The sequence below is a fragment of the Doryrhamphus excisus genome, linkage group LG11 (assembly GCF_037039965.1).
Source record: "Doryrhamphus excisus strain RoL-2023G ecotype Guam linkage group LG11, RoL_Dexc_Guam_v1.1, whole genome shotgun sequence".
Taxonomy (NCBI): Eukaryota; Metazoa; Chordata; class Actinopteri; order Syngnathiformes; family Syngnathidae; genus Doryrhamphus; species Doryrhamphus excisus.
Genome location: NC_136367.1, coordinates 20,103,364 through 20,125,481, shown reverse-complemented (window position 1 = coordinate 20,125,481; position 22,118 = coordinate 20,103,364). Strand labels below are relative to the sequence as shown.

The 22,118-nt window shown below is 40.0% G+C and overlaps 1 protein-coding gene across 4 annotated transcripts in view; it reads right to left on the bottom strand.

Annotated features, from left to right (window-relative positions):
• Positions 1–423: 423 nt before the first annotated feature.
• The window catches only part of cntn3b (contactin 3b), a 50,363-nt gene continuing 28,668 nt past the window's right edge, over positions 424–22,118 (bottom strand). For 3 of the 4 annotated variants that reach the window (XM_058087892.2, XM_078794410.1, XM_078794411.1), the window contains 14 exons: positions 21,004–21,133; positions 20,035–20,185; positions 16,598–16,725; positions 15,903–16,078; positions 12,619–12,736; positions 11,741–11,899; positions 11,496–11,645; positions 10,070–10,140; positions 9,478–9,712; positions 8,970–9,079; positions 6,914–7,100; positions 6,353–6,465; positions 6,114–6,279; positions 424–4,602 (listed from right to left, as the gene is read on the bottom strand). In XM_058087892.2, the coding sequence (XP_057943875.2) occupies positions 4,511–4,602; positions 6,114–6,279; positions 6,353–6,465; positions 6,914–7,100; positions 8,970–9,079; positions 9,478–9,712; positions 10,070–10,140; positions 11,496–11,645; positions 11,741–11,899; positions 12,619–12,736; positions 15,903–16,078; positions 16,598–16,725; positions 20,035–20,185; positions 21,004–21,133 (1,986 nt within the window). In that variant the 3' untranslated portion in view covers positions 424–4,510. The remainder of the gene's footprint in view (positions 4,603–6,113; positions 6,280–6,352; positions 6,466–6,913; positions 7,101–8,969; positions 9,080–9,477; positions 9,713–10,069; positions 10,141–11,495; positions 11,646–11,740; positions 11,900–12,618; positions 12,737–15,902; positions 16,079–16,597; positions 16,726–20,034; positions 20,186–21,003; positions 21,134–22,118) is intronic. The other variant, XM_058087908.2, reaches the window with a different exon arrangement.

Sequence of the window (22,118 nt, the reverse complement as noted above, 5' to 3'; positions counted from 1 at the left end):
CCAAAACCTACCACTTCCACACGGAATGGGAGGGGAACTTTTCATTCTATTAAGTTGGACATGCCATGCCACAAATTTCCCCACTGAGGGACGAATAAAGGCATATCTTAATGGCTGACTAAGAATAAGAATAGATCGAAACAGCGATCATTTAATAATTCATTAACTACTGAAAAATGTAATTAAGGGGAGTCATAACAACATAACAAACAGCGCATCTGCGCATAACCGTGTATCATGTCCACTGTGGATGGCTAAAGACATCAGCTGACCACAAAAACACCCGACTATAAATCTATAATAGAGACAGGAATACAATATTGCCCCCATGTTCTAGAATCACATTGCCACGATGAGCTCAATTATTGGGAAAAGTTTAGATCTTTAATGTGTTCATCACAGGCAGTCAAAGAAAACAATGACTGGAATAAACATTTTTATTTATTAAGTTATAGTTTTAGAAAAAAAAAACCCAACACAAAATTCACAAACAATGATTTCCATGCACAATTTTAGTATACAAGACAAAACAGTTACTTTTCAATGTGAAAATGCAACTCTACATCTCAGCATCTCATAGAGATCATGAAATAATACAGCAAGGCTGGAGAACACACTATAGAAGAGCATTAAGGTTGTCTTGGGTGGCCATATTTAAAAATATATGCAAGGTATTTACACAGTAGGAAATGCAACTTTCAAGAAACAAACAATCAGTTCACACGGGTCATCCTTTGAGAAAAAAATAAGTAGATATGCTGCCGTTTGTGGTCCATACATTGTATATGAATTATGTGGAATTGTCTCCCAATGCAAGTCCAACATAACGGTTCGCTGTAGTAGACAGCGAAACACGTTTAGGTAACAATTAATGCGATTGTGTATGGTTTCTTTCTTGTCGCCAACTTGAAATTATACATTAAAAACCTTAGCGTTGATAGAATGAATTGTAAAGTATGTTTCCAGGCTGTCCAGAACAACACTGACGGTTCCCATTGTCGGTTGTTCTTATCATAAGAGGGCCGATATCGACATATTCATTACTCAAAGACACAAACAATAAACCTGTGAGGCGAAACAATGGTAAGTAATTACAGTCATTCAATCATACAATGAAAGCTCTGATAACACTGGGGAACAAAATGGTATGATTTCTATACCTCATTATGACATTCAATCCACAGTACCAGAATATGACTTTTTTTTTAATAACTAGCTTTTTAGATAATGTACTTTCCATGAGCATGTCAGCACAGCATTTTTTCTGGATTTTATATTGTAGCTAAATAATAAATAATACAAAAAACATCCATGTGTAGAAATCGGTTTTATTAATAAAATAAGGCAAATATAATGATTTGTACATCGATCCCTGTGTCCAATTGGTTGCTTGCAACTGTATATCCAGTGACGCGCGGTGGGGGGGGGGGTTGGGCAGGTGAAAAATGGTCAAAAATAATACCGATAACACTAATATTTGTCCATTGAACGATGTTATACAGTCGTCCCTTGCAATATCGTGGTTCGCTTAGCGCTCCCTCTCTACATCACATTTCTTCAAAAATTAATTAACTAATAAACGATTGCTGTTTCGTGGTAGACTATGGTCTGTTACTCGTCAAAACATTGAAATACAAATGATATAGAGTATTCTGGACACAAGGCGGCAGTAATTAAAACAAATAAATACATATGACAAAGAAGTATTTCAAAACAAAGTTAGCGTATTATTTTCTACCTTTTTTTGTCTTGATGTCAAGTTGTATTAACATAAATAAAAACGCCTCACCAGCCATGGACCTCACCGCACGTCACCAGGTATATCATATATCAGCAACCAGAGCAGATGGAGAAAAAATGATAGCATATTTAGAATCAACAAGCGCAAATTACAATAAATGGGTCTAATATCTCAGGCACCAAATTCCATGTTCCCCAGTGTAATCGATAACACATGAAGGATTGAGTAAACAGATTTTATACCTCGGTCAATTTCTGAAGGATACTGTGGCAGTGATTTCATATATTATTCCAGTAATGTATGACATTCATTATTTCAATTTGAATTTTTTTTTTGCCACATTTTGTCGTTTTAAAACTTTGTTGTAACAAGCACAATAATTCAAGAACAATGTTTGAAGATCCTCACAAATGAAGATGTCGATTTCAGGTTTGTCAAATCACTATGGAGTACTGCACTACTACAGAAAAAAAAACAAACAAAAAAAACACCAATTGGTAAAACAGAAGTACAAGCGCACACACAAACACCGTGAAATAGTGACGGACATCATTGACGCTAACACAACAAAATGAGCCGAAAGAAAGGGGGCCATCAGTCAACCAGGAAACTGAAATATGACAGCTGTAATAATAGCACAGAAAAATCAATATTCCATTGATTACTATGAAATAGTCCCATCAACAAACACAGGGGCTTTATGAAACGAGTCAGGCAGCAGACTGGACATCCTGATTATGCCGGCCTTGTAGGACTTTATGACGGCCACATCTGTTCAGATGGCTCAGGGAGGACATCCAGTCACCTTGCATCAGTTCCTTGTGCTTTTGACTTTGAGAGGTGGGAGAGTGCAAAACTACAGATGACGGTAACCTCTCAGCTGATGTGCACAGCCCCGTGTTCAGCAAAGGCACGATAATGTGTAGCAGTTGGCTCTATCGTTCCACATCCATATGGGCGCTATCAGGACCGGAGTAATCACACTGCAGCTCCTTCATGGCTGGATTTTGGAAGGCTCGCTCACGTGATGAAAAGAGGGGTGAAATGTCGTTCCTTTACGTTCTTTTCTCACTGTTCAGTACAGGGTGAGGTTGATGGTAAAATGCCAACCATGCTTTTTGCTTCATTTCCAGACAGGGGTCCGAGAACCCTTTCCGATACTCCGCTTTTTACAAAGCAACCATTTTTTAATCATGGATTTAGATGAATTTCAATAAATATTTACTGTTTGTACCTTAACCACAAATAGGGATTTCTCAGCGTTCTCCCACAGGACTTTCTTGACTTTTTTTGAAACCCAAGTAAATATTGACTTCTGTGTTATTTGGATGTGTGAGCAACTTGAAAATAAACAACTATGTTTGAGCTCTGGTGAAGGCACTATCATTGATGTAGTCCACTGTGCACTGGACCAGGCGATCATCTATATAGTGTGTGTGGTAGCCGTGGTGATACAGAACACAGGTCATGGAAATGTAAAAGGCGAACAATACACTTGGGATCTGTCTGACAAGATGGAAGCGCTGCACGCATATCTTCTATGAAATAAACCACCTTTTCACTAGACTGAGAAAGCCGAGCGTGATGGACATTTATTATTTAGGGGCAGAAGATGGAGAGAAATCAGTGTATTTTCAAGAAGGCCTGAAGCTTAGCCTGTGGCCCGACAACAGATTTACTATAATTTAAGTACGCACTTATGTTGGTTTGAAAAAAAACTGATTAGAAATGGCATTGCTACATTTCATAAAACTGGGCAAACGTAAATTTACGTATTGATAGATGTTTTTTTCAAAGCCCAAAACTTTTGATACTGTATTACCTCATTTAAAATACAGCTCATCGTCGGGTTATGGCATTTCGAGTTTCGTAGTTACGTACATGCTCCCGTAAATTACGTTCTGTCAGCACTGCAGTAACATGACAACTAGTTTCGGCACACTCAGCGGATGACGACACGCTTGTCTCACGGTCCGTAGAAAAACAAAAGACTTCACCGTGGAAGTGAAAATGAACATCATAGGTCAGAGAGAGGAGAAACCAATATCGGCAGCACTTTTGGTAGTAAAATCTTTCAGCATGTTAAAGCATCTACTCCTATGAAAGTGAAAATAATAACAAATCAGTAATAATAAATCTGCCAAATCTCTTCCCAAAAAGCCACAAAGTAAAGATCTGAATTTGTTCTACTTTTAAAAAATTACTGCTTTGTTTAATTCTTCCATTTCATGTATTTTTGAAGTTCTTCATAAGTTCGGTGGACAACATTAGTTGTAGTTAATTTAGGCATAATAAAACTTGACTTAGTGTAGAAACCGAACTCCGAACACCCGTTTCAGGTCAGTGAAACTGGTTATAACTTTTGATTGACAGCATTTCATGTTTTGGTTAAACAAGTTGGAAACAGTGACAATCTGACATGATACTGTATATTCTCTCGGTATTTCTTTTGCAAAATGCTTGACTGGCATCCGCTGTTGCCTAATTTGGTATGGAATGAATGTGTAAAATTGATTTTAAGGCATTTGTATCGCTAACAGATACATAGCATAAGTCGTTTTGACATCATAACCTCGAAAATGAAACAGCATGGTGGCACTTATAACTCCAGAGGAAATATTGTAAGGTATCATGCACTTCATATCATTACATCCTTGTCATATAGTCTTTACTGTCCTACCGCTGTACCCTGGGCCCTCCAATGGAGGGGTAACATTAGGACAGGCTCGCTGAAGGGAAAGAAGGAGCGATGAAGGTTCTTATTAGACATCACCAGGCGAAGCAGGCCAGGCCGCTGATGAGGACGGCAGCCATGTTTAATGGGTTGAGACAGTGTGCGCCTGAGCCCCGCGCTCCCATGCCTGCAATGAAAACCAATAGATCAGTTTTTGATGAGCCATAAATACCCCTAATCAAAAGCGGGGGACCTCTCTGCCATCATAAATCTGACGTCAAAGTCTCAAGTTGTTTTTTTTCACACATAGCGAAGAAACTATTTCAAAGATACTTATTTGAAGTAGCAATACGGTGTTCTTTCTTCTGGTCGATATGAGGGAATTATGACATTATACCTATAAATCCATTAACTAAGTAAATATCTCGGTCGAGGCGAGATTCCCTATATTGTGCAAGTGAGCAAATCAAGTCAAGACTTATTGTAACTTCCCCTAAGATCACTTGTAAACAAAAAGTTAACTTTCCAAGGAAGACATTTTGCATACGAAATGTTCCGCAATGAGGGGAAAAAAACAGCCACACCTGACTGAAGTTGGCCCCCCATGTCACGCAAAACTTTGGCCAAATTGTCTCATTTGTTTGTGTTGCGTTTGTGCTGTTTTTTGCAATGAAAATGAACGTTTGTGCAGTTGAGATGCAGTTTTTTCATGAAATATATATAACATCTTGGCATATTGAAATGTATTGCTTTTCAAAATATCAAATTGGCCCTTGCATCCTTTTATTTTTCAGTAAGTGGCCCTCGGTGGAAAAGTTCGAGACGGCCCTCTCGGAGACGATGATGGAAATCATCAGCATTTGCTCGAAACATTGTGAGCCAGCGATGATTGGCTTGGGCTGTCATTTATGCTGAAGAATATGTGCAAAATTATACGAAAACAGCAGATGTTTGTACAAGCATATCACGCTAAATGGTGGTCTGCTTGTTTGGAAGCTAACAATAATAATATATTTTATTTGTATAGTGCTTTTCAAAATACTCAAGACACTTTACAGAAAAATGGAGTTGAATAAAAGTAAGTAAACAGAGTGAAAGATATGTTAAAGTACACCATTAGTTCGTTTATACACAGTTAAAACATGAGTAAAAGCGGTGCGGGGCACAGCAGTCAGGTATAAAAAGTTAAAAACAGATTTAAAGAGGTGGGTTTTTAGTTGTTTTTTGAAACTGGGAAGGTCAGGGCAAGCACAGAGTGAATGGGGCAGCGATGGAGAAGATGGCATAAGTAGGTTCCTGCGGTTTCATTGAAACGATGGATCTCACAACAACACAACACAAGAAAAGCCTCAGTAAGTGACATTACACGCCGAAGTTGTTTAGGAATAAAAGTAAAGCGTCTGAGAGGGATGGACTGAGCCATTCTATTGTTGTATAAAAGAACGCGTAGAAGCACTGAACTGCTTGATATGCCAGAGTGTTCTGTAACAAGTCAACAAGGAATAACAACCTGACAAGGATGACAAGGAGCCCACTTTCCTAAAAAGGTCGTTTTTTTTTTTCGTTTTTCTCGCACTGAAACGTCTGTATTACACATGCTTGAAGAAGTGTGAAGTGAAGCCATGTGAAAAGTTTCATCTCATGCGTTCTCCGTCAGTCATCTGGGAGGACGGCACAAGGAGGGAAACGCAAACTCACTTAATTTGTGGATGTGGATGGGCTCACTGCCCACACCTTCGCCGCCCTCGCTCGTGGCCTTGATCTGAATGAGATAGTTGTCGCTGGCGGACAGGCTGAGCTGCACGGAGGTTTTATTGGTGACCAAAGTGTTGATATCATTGTAACGGTGCCTTTTCAGCAGGACCTAAGCAGGAGAGGGTGATGGAAGCAAGTCAACTGATGCAAAAGATAACCTTTGCAGTGCAAATGAGACCTACCAAATATCCAGTGACTTTTGACTCTGTCTCCGTGGCAACCACAGGATCCCAATGCAGTGACAGTGTTGATCCAATCATGGACCATTGGATATTTAGAGGTGCCTGATTCGGTGCTGAAAAAAAAATATATTATATTCTTCATTTACGTCATTAATTTTATCTAAAGCAGTAGTTCTCAATTATTTTCAGAAATGTTTTCACGCCCGATTTGAAATACTATTGAGAAACTCAAAATATCTATTTATTTATTTTGTGTCCTTTATTTGCACCAATATCCAGGGTTAGGCAGCCTTCTGTCTCGAGAGGCAATGTTGGTGCCCCGGGACAGAGTGCACGGACACCATGTGCTGCGCATTCAACATGGCCCCCCCTGTCGGACCTGCCAGATTGGTCAAATGGTACACGGAGCGTTACAATTTGGTGGTTTTGGCTGCAGGAGCAAGTGGGCGAAGTGTCTTGCCCCAGAGAGTCACGACTGGGTGGACGATCGAACCGCCAACCTTCCAGTTTTTGAACATTAAATCATGTAAAATTTAGGAATGAATTCAGGAGTTTACTCACGTGGTTTCCTTGTCGTGATGTTGATGGGCATGGACTGCGGCCCGGGGCCAGCCGTATTACAGGCGGACACGGTAAGATAGTAGGCTGTGTTTGGATTCATCCCTGTGATGTTAACAACGGTGTAGTTTCCCGAGATGCGCACTTTGCCGACAGTGTCGGGTTTGGTGTCGTCTTCCCAGTACATGACCTGTGAAGTACAGCCAGATTTAGATTCATCTGTGCATTAGTGAAATTAATATTCCGCCATGAAATGCTCAATGGTGTATAATTTTCAAATAGAGAGAAGGCCGTGATAAATAACCGAGCTGTTCTGTATCTCAGAAACATGATAAGTGAGACAGGAATAGAGTCACAGAAAAAAAGTTACATAATAACAAATCCCCACTCCACAGACGGATGCCGTGTTTGTGTAAGATGTAAAGAAAACAATTGCTTGTTTTGAGTCGACTTCAGTCGTACTCGTGTATTTGTATTTGTAAGTTACATAAAAACCAGTCAATAAAAAGCACTACTGAGATGTGAAGTCCTCCTTAGGGATACACTTCGCCTCACATTTAAAAAAAAAAGAATCTATTACGGCTGTGTGATCATTGCCAGGGTGCTATTTGGAGTAATGTAATCTTTTGAGCAGTAATAAGTGATTTAACTACATTGCACTTGTAATTCTAAGACGTTCTAATTAAAGGCGGGATATCCTGCATGCGCGGATCACAGCTTCAGAGCCACGCTGTTGGTGGGCCATTGAGAATTAAAGCAATGAAATGCATTTCAGGACCACATCAGTTCCACTGTGACAATGTGACCAGTGCTATGGCAACTGGAGATATTTGTGCCGAGGGCCAGAGGTGACAGGCGCTGAAAGAACACCAGAAGAAGAAGCCGTTTTTTGGATGCTTGAGAGGTTGGGGGATACTTCTTTTTGCTATTGCGAAAACATTATGTTGACACTTTAACAACAAAGTTATGTTGCTGCAAAATGCATGCACACGTTGGTTTGCGGGTAAATATTCCAAAATAAATCAATATTTTGATGTAAAACAACCACTTTTTTGTGTTGTTTATGTTCTTATAGTTGTTTAGATATGTGGGATGTCACCAAAGCAAAAAAAAATATTTGTGTCAAAGTGAAAGATATGCTGGAAACTTTTCACCCTTTTCTAGCCAGGAACTGATATTTTCCTGAAACTTACCTATGTTCTACTGCTAATTACTAAAGAATGGTCAAAGGTAGAAACAAACCATTGTTTCTGATAAAAGACAGGAGTCTAGTCTTTCTTTTGGCAGGTTCCATGGAACAAAATATTCTGTGTGCCTTGAAAGATCTGTCAAAATCGTGTAAAACGAAAGGTACTCCGGTGTGTCTGCGATTGATCACTTTTACTTTTACATTTATTGAAGACTCTTCGTTCGAAAGATGGAGAGGGATGGGGTGGAGAGATGGAAGGGAGGGTATCCAACAACAAATTTACATTTACATTTACATTTACATTTACATTTACATTTACATTTACATTTACATTTACATTTACATTTACATTTACATTTACATTTACATTTACATTTACATTTACATTTACATTTACATTTACATTTATTGAAGACTCTTATTGAAGACTCTTCGTTCGAAAGATGGAGAGGATGGGGTGGAGAGATGGAAGGGAGGGTATCCAACAACAAATTTTCAACATTTTCTATCGTTTGTGATATTTGTTTCGTTAACACCAATTTAGGAAAAATATGGTTTGTTATTGGACTCCTTACAATAGTTTAACATACACTACATGACTGTGTGTGTGTGTAGGTTTCCGGTCATTCGATTTTCGTAAATGGCTGGAAAGGACATGGTTAGCATTTAGCAGTTGGTTCATAATCTGCATTATACGTTGGTACTGTCTTGTTTGTTTTATCCATCTATTGTTTTGACACAAAGACACATATTGTTGCACGGTAACAGAGACAGCGTACAAGAAAAATGAGTTGTTCAAAGTTTGACAAGAATCGAAGAAAGAAAATGGAAGAATAGCAAGACATTGCAGGAAGTTTCAACACACAGTACCTCATATCCGAGCACTCTTTCAGGGATGGCTGGAAGGGCCTCCCAGATCACTTCAATTTGTGTTGCAGACACACTCCTAGCTCTAACCATCTTAGGAGCCACACTGGGGACTGCAGAAATAGAGCAGATAGTAAGAATCCGTGAGGCTCAGCATCTCACAGACTAATAGCAATAAGTAGAGAGCACAGAACAGACCTGTAGTCTCACAGAAAAGCTATTTCCTCTGCTCTTTTAATGGGATCTGTGACTGACATAAGGGAATACCGCTGCCCAGCAAATTCAATTAACAGTATAGCTCCCTGACAGCACGCTGCGGTGTGGTATCTGCTCGGATTTCCTGTAATCTACCAGCATAATAACTAATATGAGGTGGGTATTCCCAGCTTTGGTGAGTTAGGAAACAGCAGCGGTGTAAACATTGTCAGAACATTAGTATTCAAGGTCAAATTGTAAGGAGATATCAGGTGTTATTGAAGCAGCACTCGCTGCTGATGGGCGTGTACTGTACCGTCCTCTGCCGAGTATACGGTGGCGATAGAGCTGAATGGCCCCTCCCCTCGATTGTTGAACGCGCCGACTTTCACATCAAAAGGTGAAAAGGGTGGGATGGTATCATTGTGGAAGACGTAACGTGCGGCGCCAGGTGTGGAGATGACAGCTCGCGTCCACGTAACTGTGCCCACGGGCCTGAGTGCGATGATGTATCCGAAGCCCTCGGCATTTTGCAGTTCTTCGGACACAGGCTGGGAGCAAAACACAAAACTATAGTGATATTAAAACGCAGACAGACAGAGAAACAGACTGACCCATCTCTGTGCTGTGCCGCAACAATTACACAACCCGGTTATTTGGCAATACTACTGGGCACACTTAGCAATCACCCTTGTATTTGCCTCTATCGCTGTGTAATTGGAGCTCCTCGAAAGCAAATGCTTTCTGCCCCTTTGTGTTTTTGACGGAGAAACGGCACTCAAGAAGCTGAACCGGGGAGCGGAGTTTCACTCTGTTGGATTATTAAATTGCACAGCTCATTCTGCACAATTAAGCAAAGCCATTATTCCACAATGGCAGGAATAGTAAAAATTTGACACATGACTTACCTCCCACGTTATCACTAATTCAGACTTTGTGCCACCTCCTCCTCCGATATCCGTGGGAGCTGTATCGGGAACTGAAAGTAAAAAACCCACAGGGTCATTAAACACAGCTCCCAAAATACAACAACAGAACACTTCAACTGTACATGGAGCCCCGAGACCGGCTGCCTGCAGATACCTATTATATTATGATTATTCACGCATAATCAGTACAATGGAAAGTGGAATATGCTCAGAATCAATGTCTTACACCATACCTCCACTTTTCATAAACAATCTTGTGCTGTTTTACTTTGAAAAAGCACATTTCAAAAGCTGCTATTTTGGATTCCTTGTTCTTGACAGCTCTCTGTCTTGGAGCACAATACAATCACTTCCTTGTTTTATATTTAAACAGGGGGCTCCGGTGTTGGTGGCTGGCTTGTGCCAATATTATGATGAGCCCAATGAACCTCATTCAATTTGCATATAAAGCATTTGACAGTATTCAGACACTGTGAAAGAAAACAATTACATCAAAATATAGTCTTTGGAAAAAATAATAGCATTTCCAGTGGCTTGTTCGATATATTTATGGAGTGTGCTAAGGCAGGATTTGTCAGTTTTGGCAGGAATCTAGATTTTTGAGTGTCAGCCAGGAGGATATTCATGTTTCTAGAAATATGTCCCATAATGCAGTGCTTACTTATTTGTACTATTTACTACTAAATAGTAGAAGTGCCACAATACATTCACTTCACAAGATCAGACAATACACAAGAGTGTAACTTTACTTTTAAGAAAACTACAATGAAGAAATATTAAAACTACTCATAATTTGTACTGTGAATGAATGCACATGGCAATTATTGAGTGATTAATTAATTCATTTATTATCATCCCAGGCCGAGTACCCACGAAACAGTTCTCTGCAAACTCTGCAAATTTGATTATTTTTAAACAATGCTTTGAAAATGTAACAGATAGATACATATTCTCAATTTCAGCATTCACAACCCACAAATTTGCCATATTTCTGGTCTCAAAAGTGTATTTGCTTCTTCATATCAGCACCATGAATATTGTGAAAGGCTTGAAAGTATTGAACATAGACATCGACTGCCTGAATTCTGGAGACAAATGCCCATGGTTTTGAGATACTTTTCTCTGTGTTTTCTATATTTTTGGAGGTTGTTTTTGCGTGTGTTTTGATGCTTTCATCCATGATAAATGGCATATTTTTGTGCAAAGTCTTCAAGTTGTGAGTCTACACTTCAAACGCATCTCGAGTCTGTTATTTCACATCCATCGCCATGGCGTATGCAGGCAACATGATAAAACCTAACCTAACATGACACAGAAACAGGATGGAGGATAGGATGGATGTGTTTGCTTTCCCTTCCTCAAGTAGGTCAAGTAAGAGTTTGTGAAGTTGTTTGGTTTTACTTACTGGCATCTTCTGTCCTGGTTTTGGCTGAGGCCGGACTGGGCTCACCGAGGCCCACACTGTTGCGTGCCACGACTCTGAACTCATACTCCACCCAAGCATTTAAACCCACCACTGTTGCAGTCAGCGTATTGCCATTTACCACTTCAGGCACTGCAATTTTCATAAATTTGAACAGAAATTGAATGTTAAAAGAATAAAAGGGCCCTCATATGTACAGCATGTGGGTGGGCGATGTTCAAAGATACCCGTCTCAACAGCCTGCCAGCCCACAGTAAAAGGTGTCCGACCCTGGATGATGTAACCGGTTATGGGGCTGCCATTGTCTCTTCCAGGAGTCCAGGAAAGCTGCGCTGTGCTGTCTGTGATCTCCTCTACTGTCACTTTGTCTGGAGGGCCTGGTGGACCTAAATCAATGACACATCGAGCAGGGTGAGCTTCCCGCTTTTTCGGACAAGTCTCCCCTCATCAAACCCATCAAGGCCATCATGGTATCTTTAATTAAGACCTCCATTCTTGATGTGTGCATGAAGGGACTTGTACTATATGTGTGATGCGCTGGGACTCAACTAATTACCATCGATGGAAGCAGATATTGAATGGGGATCATTTATTAAAATGTAGATGAGTAAGTAGGGAATGTTAAAGATCAAAATATAGTGACACATTCTGTTTTTATAATGCTGTTTATGATGTGCAGATGTGTAAATTAACCAATTATAATCATTTTCTATGATAAACATTACCTCCTCAAAGCACCTAGGACAGCTACTATGGTCTAAGGGCATGAATACCAATGTAAATCACCAGAGATAACCCTGCACACCAGCGTTCTACACAGAGCACATACCAATGAGGCAACCACAGCTGGGCCTCCAGTCACACATGTCAGAGTGCGTGTGTTTGGGTTTTCGATTTCAGCAGCACATACATAATGTAGAAAGGAGGTAGGATATACCTCTGAGCTAGGTAGTGTTTTTGCCATTTATACACTATATCGTCACAGCGTGCCGCAAGGATTTACTAAATAAACAACACTCGTTTCTTTATTTATGCTTCATATTTTCAACTGTGGGTCTATTAATGCATAACATCAAACAAATAAAATTCAGTCAATAAAGGTTACCTTTGACAACCAGGATGGCAGAGGTGGACAGACTCTCAACCTCAGTGTCAATAACACAGACGTATTTCCCGCCATGGTTCAGCTGAATGTTGCGAATCATAAGATCTCCTGATACAGTCTAAAAGGGAAAAAAAAAAAAACATGTTAAGAAAAGTACCATTTCGGATCTGCAGTGTTTCAATATTCAGTCTCTGTAGACCACCCATGTTTTCATCTTTTCAGACAACACCACCAACCCTGGCAGATGCAGTCAGTGCAAATAAAGCTATTGGCTGCCCTTCAGGCTTTGTCGCACCATCTAGTTTCTCACCGCCACAAAAAGCTATGAGCTCCACACAGGAAATGCTCTAGTTAATTGGTAAGTTATCCCTAATTAACTTGTAATTGCATAAGCATAATTCAAGTACGGTGTAAGAAGCAAAGTGAATTTTATACTAGTTAGATGCATATATGCTACAAAGAATAAAACAGAGCAGTATAAATAAACAATGTTTACAAGTATGTTTTAAACATAGTACTGTATTTCAAATCATTGTACAGCTCATAAAATAAAGAATATGAGGCATTGGAGTAATTTATTCATTTATTGTAAACAAGCACGTAGTACTTCGGGAAGATCTCAGTAAAGTTGCAAGGGTTGCACGTGTTCCTGATGATATAAGTTACCTCAAATGACTGTAGTATCAAAGTATAAATATTTTGATTTGATCAGAGGTACTGATATTTCGGTATGCAAAGTGGATTTTGGTTTGAAGGTGACCAATCTAGCGGCTTTAGCTCGGGTCTGCCAGTGGATAGGGTCAGCGTGGAGCGGTATCGGGACATTCACTTACAAATTAATGCACAACTGACAACCCCGTGAAGCCGATTTCAGATTTCATCCAACCCAAACACCAGTGGCGTATGGATACAAGGATGAAAACCTATGCAGATTCACAGTTTCCATGTGGACAGGGCCTAAAATAAACTCTGAGCTAAATTAGCCAAAGAGGTGTGGGATGGGGCCCCCTTAGGGAGTTCCTAGCTGGCCGACTGCTGTCAGTGCAACTATCCACACTGGCACTGCTCTGAGTGTTTCAAAGTTGGTCAGTCCTCTGGAGACTTCATCTGGCCGGGGTCTCAAGCATTGGCCTGCCCTGCCTGATGGCAAGCACCGCGTCTGCCAATGCATGCTGCAAAAGTTCCAATAATATTCTCCAAACAATCTGGCGGGCCATATCATACATTATCCGTGGCTGCTGATAGCTGACCACTGCCTTGGAGGCAAAGCCGCTTTTAACAAACATCTTGAGATGGTCCTTGTGTGTAATTATCCAATTCAGTTGCATTCATTCAATTGTTGTGTTTTCCTGATCACAGCAACAAATAATGGAATGCTCTGGGGATTGTGCATGACTCAGAGTATGTGCTTATTTTAATACATCCTATTGAAGTAGAATGTCAGCGGAGAAAACAAGCTTATTGCTGTGGAAGGCAGTTACCTGGGGGTGAATGTATTATGGGATTGTGCGATTCATATCAGACGCCATCGCCCCCGGCGGCACTCCATCAGAGATGCACACTCTTAAGGAACTTGGCACGATAAGCCATGGATCGGTCCTTCTCTGAGAAAAAGGACCTAGTACTGGACTGAGTGCCGGACTACACTGCATTCTCTTGTTTTGCCTGACAGTTTCACACATATCTCCGGTTCCATCTTGAATGCCAGCAGCCACCTGCCCAACCTGCGAGCGTGTGGCTGAGAGGAAGGCATCTCAGTCTTGGCAGGAGGCAAGTGAGACAGATTTGCCATAATTATGTAAATTAATTGACCAGAAGCTGTTGAGCAGGAGTCTGGTAATTTCTCCAGACAGGGGCAACAAGAAAGCATGAAAACTATATTTCATTAGAGCCTTATACTCAATTCCATGTCAATACCAATTTCCATTTGCATTCATGAGGATATGATCTTGATAAGGCCACAACACTGCAGTGTAATTCAGATTGTCCAGTGTTTTGACTCCTAACATTGGATGAAGGACACTATAAAAGAAAGGCTATAAAATTATTTAGGCTTCCCTGTCCCTTAAAAAGACATTTGAGCCATCATGTATCGTTATTTTTAGAGATGCACAATGTTGTTTGTTCAAACAAATTTGGATTTGTACCTGTCGATTTATCCTAATCAAATATAATTACATTACTAGTACTACAGCACTGCTATTAGGCAAAGTGTACTATATTCGGACACTCCAAACAACCGATTATGGAGGTCAGGAGAACCGGAGTACAGAGCAGGGGGACCCACCTGGCATGGCCCAGCCAGGTTCACTCTATTCGGGCACAAGCTCTGAGCAGCCGGTGTGATTCCACGGAAGTCTCTGGCAAACATTTTGCACTTTTCAAACGCAACAGCACAATAAATCCTAGGCGTTGTAGCTTCGCTGGCGTTTCAGGTGGCTGATAAGGTTTTTTTGTGTGCTTAATTTGTTTTTGTTTTTTTCTTCTCCCCACTCATTGCAAAGCATTTGGTTCAACTAGCACGCGAAATGTCTTTCTCTTAAAGTGAATGTTTGTTCTCAAGGGAGGTCAAGGGAAGTTACGGCAGGCCGGCAACGTCATTGGTGGGAGAAAAAAAAAACACTGCATGATTTGCTCACCCACAAAGAACTGGTAATCTCACTTCATTGGAGTCTTTTTTTAATTATTGGTTATCTGAGGTATTTTAATGTAATCAGATTTGACATCATAACTCCATCATATCGGTCCAATTATTGTGCTATTTCAAAGGCTGGATATTTCAAATTAAATTTTTGAACATCATCATCATTACTTAAATAATTTTGGGGCTCAAGATTTACAAATAATTATGCAAATGTAATTACTGTGCAGGCAGATTATATGACACTGTTCAACCTGGAATTAAAAATATGTCTGCAAAGAGAAAGCATGTTCTGTATTACTGAAATTGAACCAATTTAAGACGAGGCAATGCAGTTCATAAAGTCAGTTAAGAGTCACAGTTTGGCACCCTGCATCCTCAATATACTCTATAGTGGTATTCATTGAGGCTTTACAAAGTACACAGTAGTATTGATGTCTCCTATCTGACTGACTAACACTGACCACATAAAAACTCCCTGAAATTGACCTTTCTTGGCAAAGCTGCCTTTGCTTGGGATATTATTCATATCTTAGTCGCTCTGTGCGAGGCTGCAGCATACCTCTTGCACACTACACTGTATGTCCCAATTAATCTCGGAATAGCCTGACAGTATCTGAGTTTAATGCTTAAGATGACTCACCCCACCCACTCTCTCAAAATGATCGGTGTCTTGCTGGAAGTCGATGAGCTGGCCATTAAATGCCCACGAGAAAGAGACATCCAGAGCTGGATCGCAGGCAATCTGGCAGGGCAACACGATGCTCTCGCCAACAATAATCTCCATGTTTGTGGGCCTCACGGTGATTCTGGTTGGCTCTGTGCGAGGAAAGCGACAACATTGGCATCTCACTTTAGTCTAGAACTAACGCACCTTAAATGAATAACACATAGGTCGTTGCGTTCACTAAAATCTTAAATTCTTCAATTTCAAGCGTGTTTACAGTTGTAACATTCAGCATAAAGATGGGCGCGGTTGTCCGTCCATGTTATATTGGGATGCAGGGAAGTCCACAATAGATCCTTCGACATAAAAGTGTTATCAGTATACAGGAAATACTAATACGGTGTACTAGGAAGTGCAGTGCTGTAATTGAAAGCTTGACAGGCGAACCATAAACAACGGAGGATCAGTCTGGAGCAGGCGTTACCCGTGAGTTTTTTTAACACAATTTTTTAAGTGACACACTTATGTGCATATATGTGCATATCCTACGAGTAACATCGGTTTATCTCAAAGAGAGCCAGCCACAAAATATGACTCTGCAAATGACCCACGGGTCCGTGAGTTTGAGCCCCCGCTGGTCTGGAGCAATGAGTTGTTCCATGGACACTCACCGGTGACAAGCAGCCTCCCAGTGGTGCTTGCTGAGCCAAACTGGTTCTTGGCGATGCACGTGTAGCTGGCTGCATCCCCTCTGGTTACGTTGGTGATCTTTAATGTTCCATTGGGAAACACAAACATTCTGTAGAAAACAGAAAAGTCAGGATTGACTACTGTTGAACTTTGTGTTGATTTTGCTTACAGCCAATAATAATAAGTATATTGTGATTATTACACAGATTCAATATCGAGATGTTCTGTCAGAGGTGTGTGAGTCATCATATAAAATATTCAGTGAGTATGCTACAGTATTTATGCTATGATTTGGGCTAGACTTCATTAAAACTGCTGTGGCCATACGGATATAATTTAATATGTGGTCATACCATGGCACTAAAGCTCCACTGTACACAAAACAACAATAAGAATAAGAATAGATAGAATAGAAAAGAGTAGATAGAACTTGAAAAACAGGTCCTGGATCCACCATGCCCTGCCTCACCTGAGGTACCCATTTATATTTCTCAAACTTTTCAACTTCTCCTCCAGACTAAAGACCATCTAAGAGAAAGGAACATGAATCTCTTTTATTCGGAATCAAATGGTGAACACTTTACAAGGAAAGGAAATGGCTCTGAGATACAAACAAATCAATCGCAGTCAAGAATGTTTCATGGATCTTACTTTCCCTGCGACACAAACTTTTATGAGGTTTAAAGTCTCACGACTTGATGGCGTTCTTTGATGCGAGGAGTAGGGTCCACCGCGACTTGCTGCCACAGGCCCAGACGATCAAGCAGCACGTTTAGAAAGAGATCCTGCGGCGTTGGCTTCAGTTCCTGGCCGAGAAGAACGTCACCTCACTACCTCACCTCTCTACTCACCCGGCCTTTCTGTGAGTGATTTTTTTTCCTCTTTCCCAAGCTGGAGGGGGTTATCAACACGTTTTGAAATGGATGACATCAAGATGGCATTGATGACAAAGATATACAGAGGATCCGGGATCCAGGAGTGCTTGGATGCATGGCAGGGAAGACTGGGAAAGTGTGTTAGAATCCAGGGGGATTGCTTGGAAGGGGAAACTTCAATACCAATTCCAATACCAATACCAATACCAATACCAATACCAATACCAATACCAATACCAATACCAATACCAATACTTCAGTACCAATACCAATACCAATACCAATACCAATACCAATACCAATACCAATACCAATACTTCAGTACCAATACCAATACTTCAGTACCAATACCAATACTTCAATACCAAAGATGTAAAATGCATCATAGTAGTAGTCACATCCAGGAAATATGTGTCTCACTTCCTTAAATTATGAGGTATACTTATTCCTTACTCCTTTTTCTAAAATCACAAATACTTAAACGTGCTGATATAGTTAATCTTCAAACAGCTAAAATAATACATAAGGCTAAAAACAACCAATTAGCTAAAAATGTCATCCAATACTTCTCGACAAGAGAGGAGAAATATGATTTCAGGGAAGAACTACATTTGAAACACTTCTATGCTAGGACTACGTTATGCTAGCCATAGCATTTCAGTATGTGGAATCAAACTATGGAATGGATTGAGTAAGGAAATCAAACAATGCACAACGATGAGCCAATTCAAGAAACAATACAAGCAGTTGATGTTTGCTAAATACAAGGATGAAGAGTCTTGAACCAGTCATGATGTGCTATATATATCACTATATTGACACTTACTATGGTACCCATTATGGCATTGGATGCTCATATCACCGAGTACTTCGGTACAGGACAAAAAATAACAAAATAATTTTTTTTTTTAAAAAAAACCCTTAAAGTGTATTACGGAAAGCAGGAAGTGAACAAATGTAACAGTTACTGATTGTAAAAGTACCAGATGGAGGGGTAGGATTTAATAAGCTTTGCTTCTTCCTACTCCTTTTGGACATGTGATGAACTTAATTGTAATCTGATGCATGTTCAAATGAAATAAAACCATTACCATTACCATTACCATTACCATTACCATTACCATTACCATTACCATTACCATTACCATTACCATTACCATTACCATTACCATTACCATTACCATAAAAATCTGTTATTCAATGATCAATACAGTATTTTGTACGAGTGCATGCCCAAGGCAATAAATAGGACAATTCTCTGTGGAAATATTTTTTTTTTCGACTGTGTGGGCAGACTGCAATGATGAGCAAACACCATGACACACAATCCGTTTGGGATGCTAGCTGACCTTGTAATGTTTTGAGGAACATTATGACATTGTCAACTGTCATACAAGTCTAACAACTACGCAACTGAGGCTTGCACGCCAGATTCAGCACAATCCGGTGGAAGAAAGCGTGTTGTTTATCCAATCCAGATTCCCTGCTTGTCGTTCTCCTGTGGCCTTTTTTTCCACAGTACATAGCTTCTGGAAAAAGTCCTATTCCTGGCGTTTTTTTTTTTTTTTTACCTTTAAAGGTTTCATGTATAGTCTGCTAAATGTCGGTTGTCTTGGGAGTTGTGCACATTTTCTGCAAGTGTAGGTGCAGCGTTCAATGGAGCCAGAGAGCCTAAATGCTGTTTTGACAAGATGTTTAGCTCACATTATTTCCACTGAATTCTTCTTACAGTTGCATGTGTGTCTTTGTGCTTGTGTGCATGGCCTGTTTTGTATTCTTCAAATGTGCCATAATCTAAGAATTCTAATCAAACACAAGTGTTTGCATATGGAGTGATTCGGAATTTAATTTCCCACTCTTGATTCAGTTTTGCTCATATTTTTCCCCTCAAATTGAGTCATCAGTCCTGTGTGACATCCTTTTAGTTGATCAAATTAAGCTCCCTTTGTTTTCAATAAGAAATCACACAGACAACCACAACAAATGATGCACCACTTTACCGTGGTGAGCGGCGCTATCAGTGTACTCAAGTTTGTTGTCTATTAAAATGCCGCCACCGTCATCAACACCGAGGTTCCTTTGCCTGTGAACCACCGTGAATATATCCTGTAAATTCTATTTGCATGTCACGATAAAGGGGAACACAATTACCCATCTAATTACAGGTGCAAGATCTTCAGTTTAACTTTTGAATTCCCTAATCTGTGAGCAGACAGCGTCTATCTTCAGCCCCAAACCAATTTGCTTATCTTGTAGACTTTTTTCACACAACTAGTGAAGCTCTGGTCAACTTGCATCCTAATCATGCATACTAAGCAGTGTGCAAATTGGTGAGCACAAAGTGAAGTATTAGCTATGAACAATTATCCCTGAAGGATGCTTCTCTCTCTCTCTCTCCTTCCCCTCTGCCTTCATTAGCTTTTCCTTCTTCCTCATTAGCTCCTTCCTTATGCATCTGCACAAATGCCAAATATACTATTCAAACATGTCTGCCAAGTGTGCATGGGAAGGGAATCTGCAAGGAAGATACGCTGTAACCCTACCTTTCATTTCTCTGCAGCAACTCATTGTCCTTTTTCCAAAGGCTAATTGCTGGGGGTGAGGCTTGAGGCTTGCATTCAAGAATGACTTCGCTACCAAAGCGAGCTTTCAGCACAGCCTTTAATGGATTTTTGGAGAAACTGGGAGGTGATGCTGAGTGGGAGGAAGGACAGGAAAAAGATGAGTTAACCTTTTTAGATCAGCCTAGCCAACATGAGGTCATTAGTCTGTGAGCCTTGCGTGCGAGTCGCTCCACATGGCAGGATATTTGGCCGAAAGGATGCTCCTATATACACACATTGAAAATACGTGTCCAGTTCTCGACGAGCGTGATTAAGATTTAACATTTATCAAAGGAGACTAGAAGCCCGCCATTTGTGAGCGTTATCAAGGCTTGTAAATAAATCAATAAGTCATCGATGTGCATGCGTTACAAACGTTACAAGACATAGACTAGACGTAGACTTTCTTGATTGTCATTGCACAATAACACAGCAGTGAAATTGCCAACGAAATGTCGTTGCCTGGCTCCTGTGTAATAATAAATAATAAATAATAAATAATAAATAATAAATAATAAATAATAAATAATAAATAATAAATAATAAATAATAAATAATAAATAATAAATAATAAATAATAAATAATAAATAATAAATAATAAATAATAAATAATAAATAATAAATAATAAATAAATAGATTACATCAAATATGAACAATGTACAGCGTAAACAGTCATTTGTACAAATAATTTAAATAATTTAGAATAAATAACAATAAGCCTTGGTCTTGCAGTGTCCAATCAATATGATGAAATAACTGAAAGAAAAAAAAACACACTGCTTTTCTGGCACATCCCATTGTTAGATCAAATGAGTGGACAAGACTGATCGCGGAGCTGCATGGTTTTTATCTTAGCCAATGATCAAACACACAGACAGCCGGCTGGGATAAGAAGAGGAAGACTTACCTAACACGGTTAGTTGGGCCGAGGAATAAATAATACCGTGTTTGTTTTCAGCCACACATTGATACATTCCGGAATCTGACAGGTTTAACGCAGCTATTGAAAGGGCCCCGTTTTCGATTTGTACCCGGCCCTGTAAAATAAAGACAAACAGTTGAGCATATCCCTTGCAACCGCCGGCCTATTATGACCAAAGGCGCACAAGCAATTACTTGTGCACCATGTGGCGAGAGAGACAGCAGGAAAGGAGAAAAAAGGCCTAAGGAGACTTGTGGCATTCCATGTATGTTCATATTGAATCCGAAAAATATGAGGACACAGTGGGGGAAAAACTGCTCCCCTGCATCCTCAATACATTTTACAACAGACTCATTGTGTTGTGAAGTCATTTAGAACTGCTGTAAAGTGATGCCACGATGATGCGACATGTGAACCTCCACGCAGCTTTGATGGCGGCTTTTAACTATGCATTCCCAACGAACGCACATAATGAGAGGTGGAGCATTGGACAAATCTGTACCGTGTCTCATTAAGGGTACTGTGGGTGAGTAACAAACCATTATTTTCCGGTTAGCCTAAGTGCATTTAAATGTGTGACGCTGACAACAAAAGGAATCAAACAATTGTCGCCAGAAGCAGTCAACGCAATCCTTTCACCCATTAATTTTCTTCACTGCTTGATGGACGGCTGGAGCAGTCGTGGGTGAGAGGTTTGGTTGGAATGACTACCAGTTAGCAACACACAGGAATGTAACGTTTTCAATTCAACAACAATACCAGTGCTGTTAAATGATTACCTTTGTTAATCATATTTTCAAATTAATCCACTATTCATTATTGATCGGCATTTGCAACTATGTCTAAAATATGCCTGATTTTACTGAAGTTTATTAGCAGAAAAATAATTGACAAGGTGGCATACATTTCATACTAGGTTGGCTGTTCCTGCCACTTATACTCCAGAGCGACTTATAAATGAAAAAACTGTTTATGTTACATGAACACTGGACACCTTTTTATTTTTTGTGTCGCTGAATAACCATTGTGTTAGCATATCTTACACCTATTCAGCCTGTTCTCTATTCTTTTATTGTTAGAACTTGCCTCAAATAAATTGC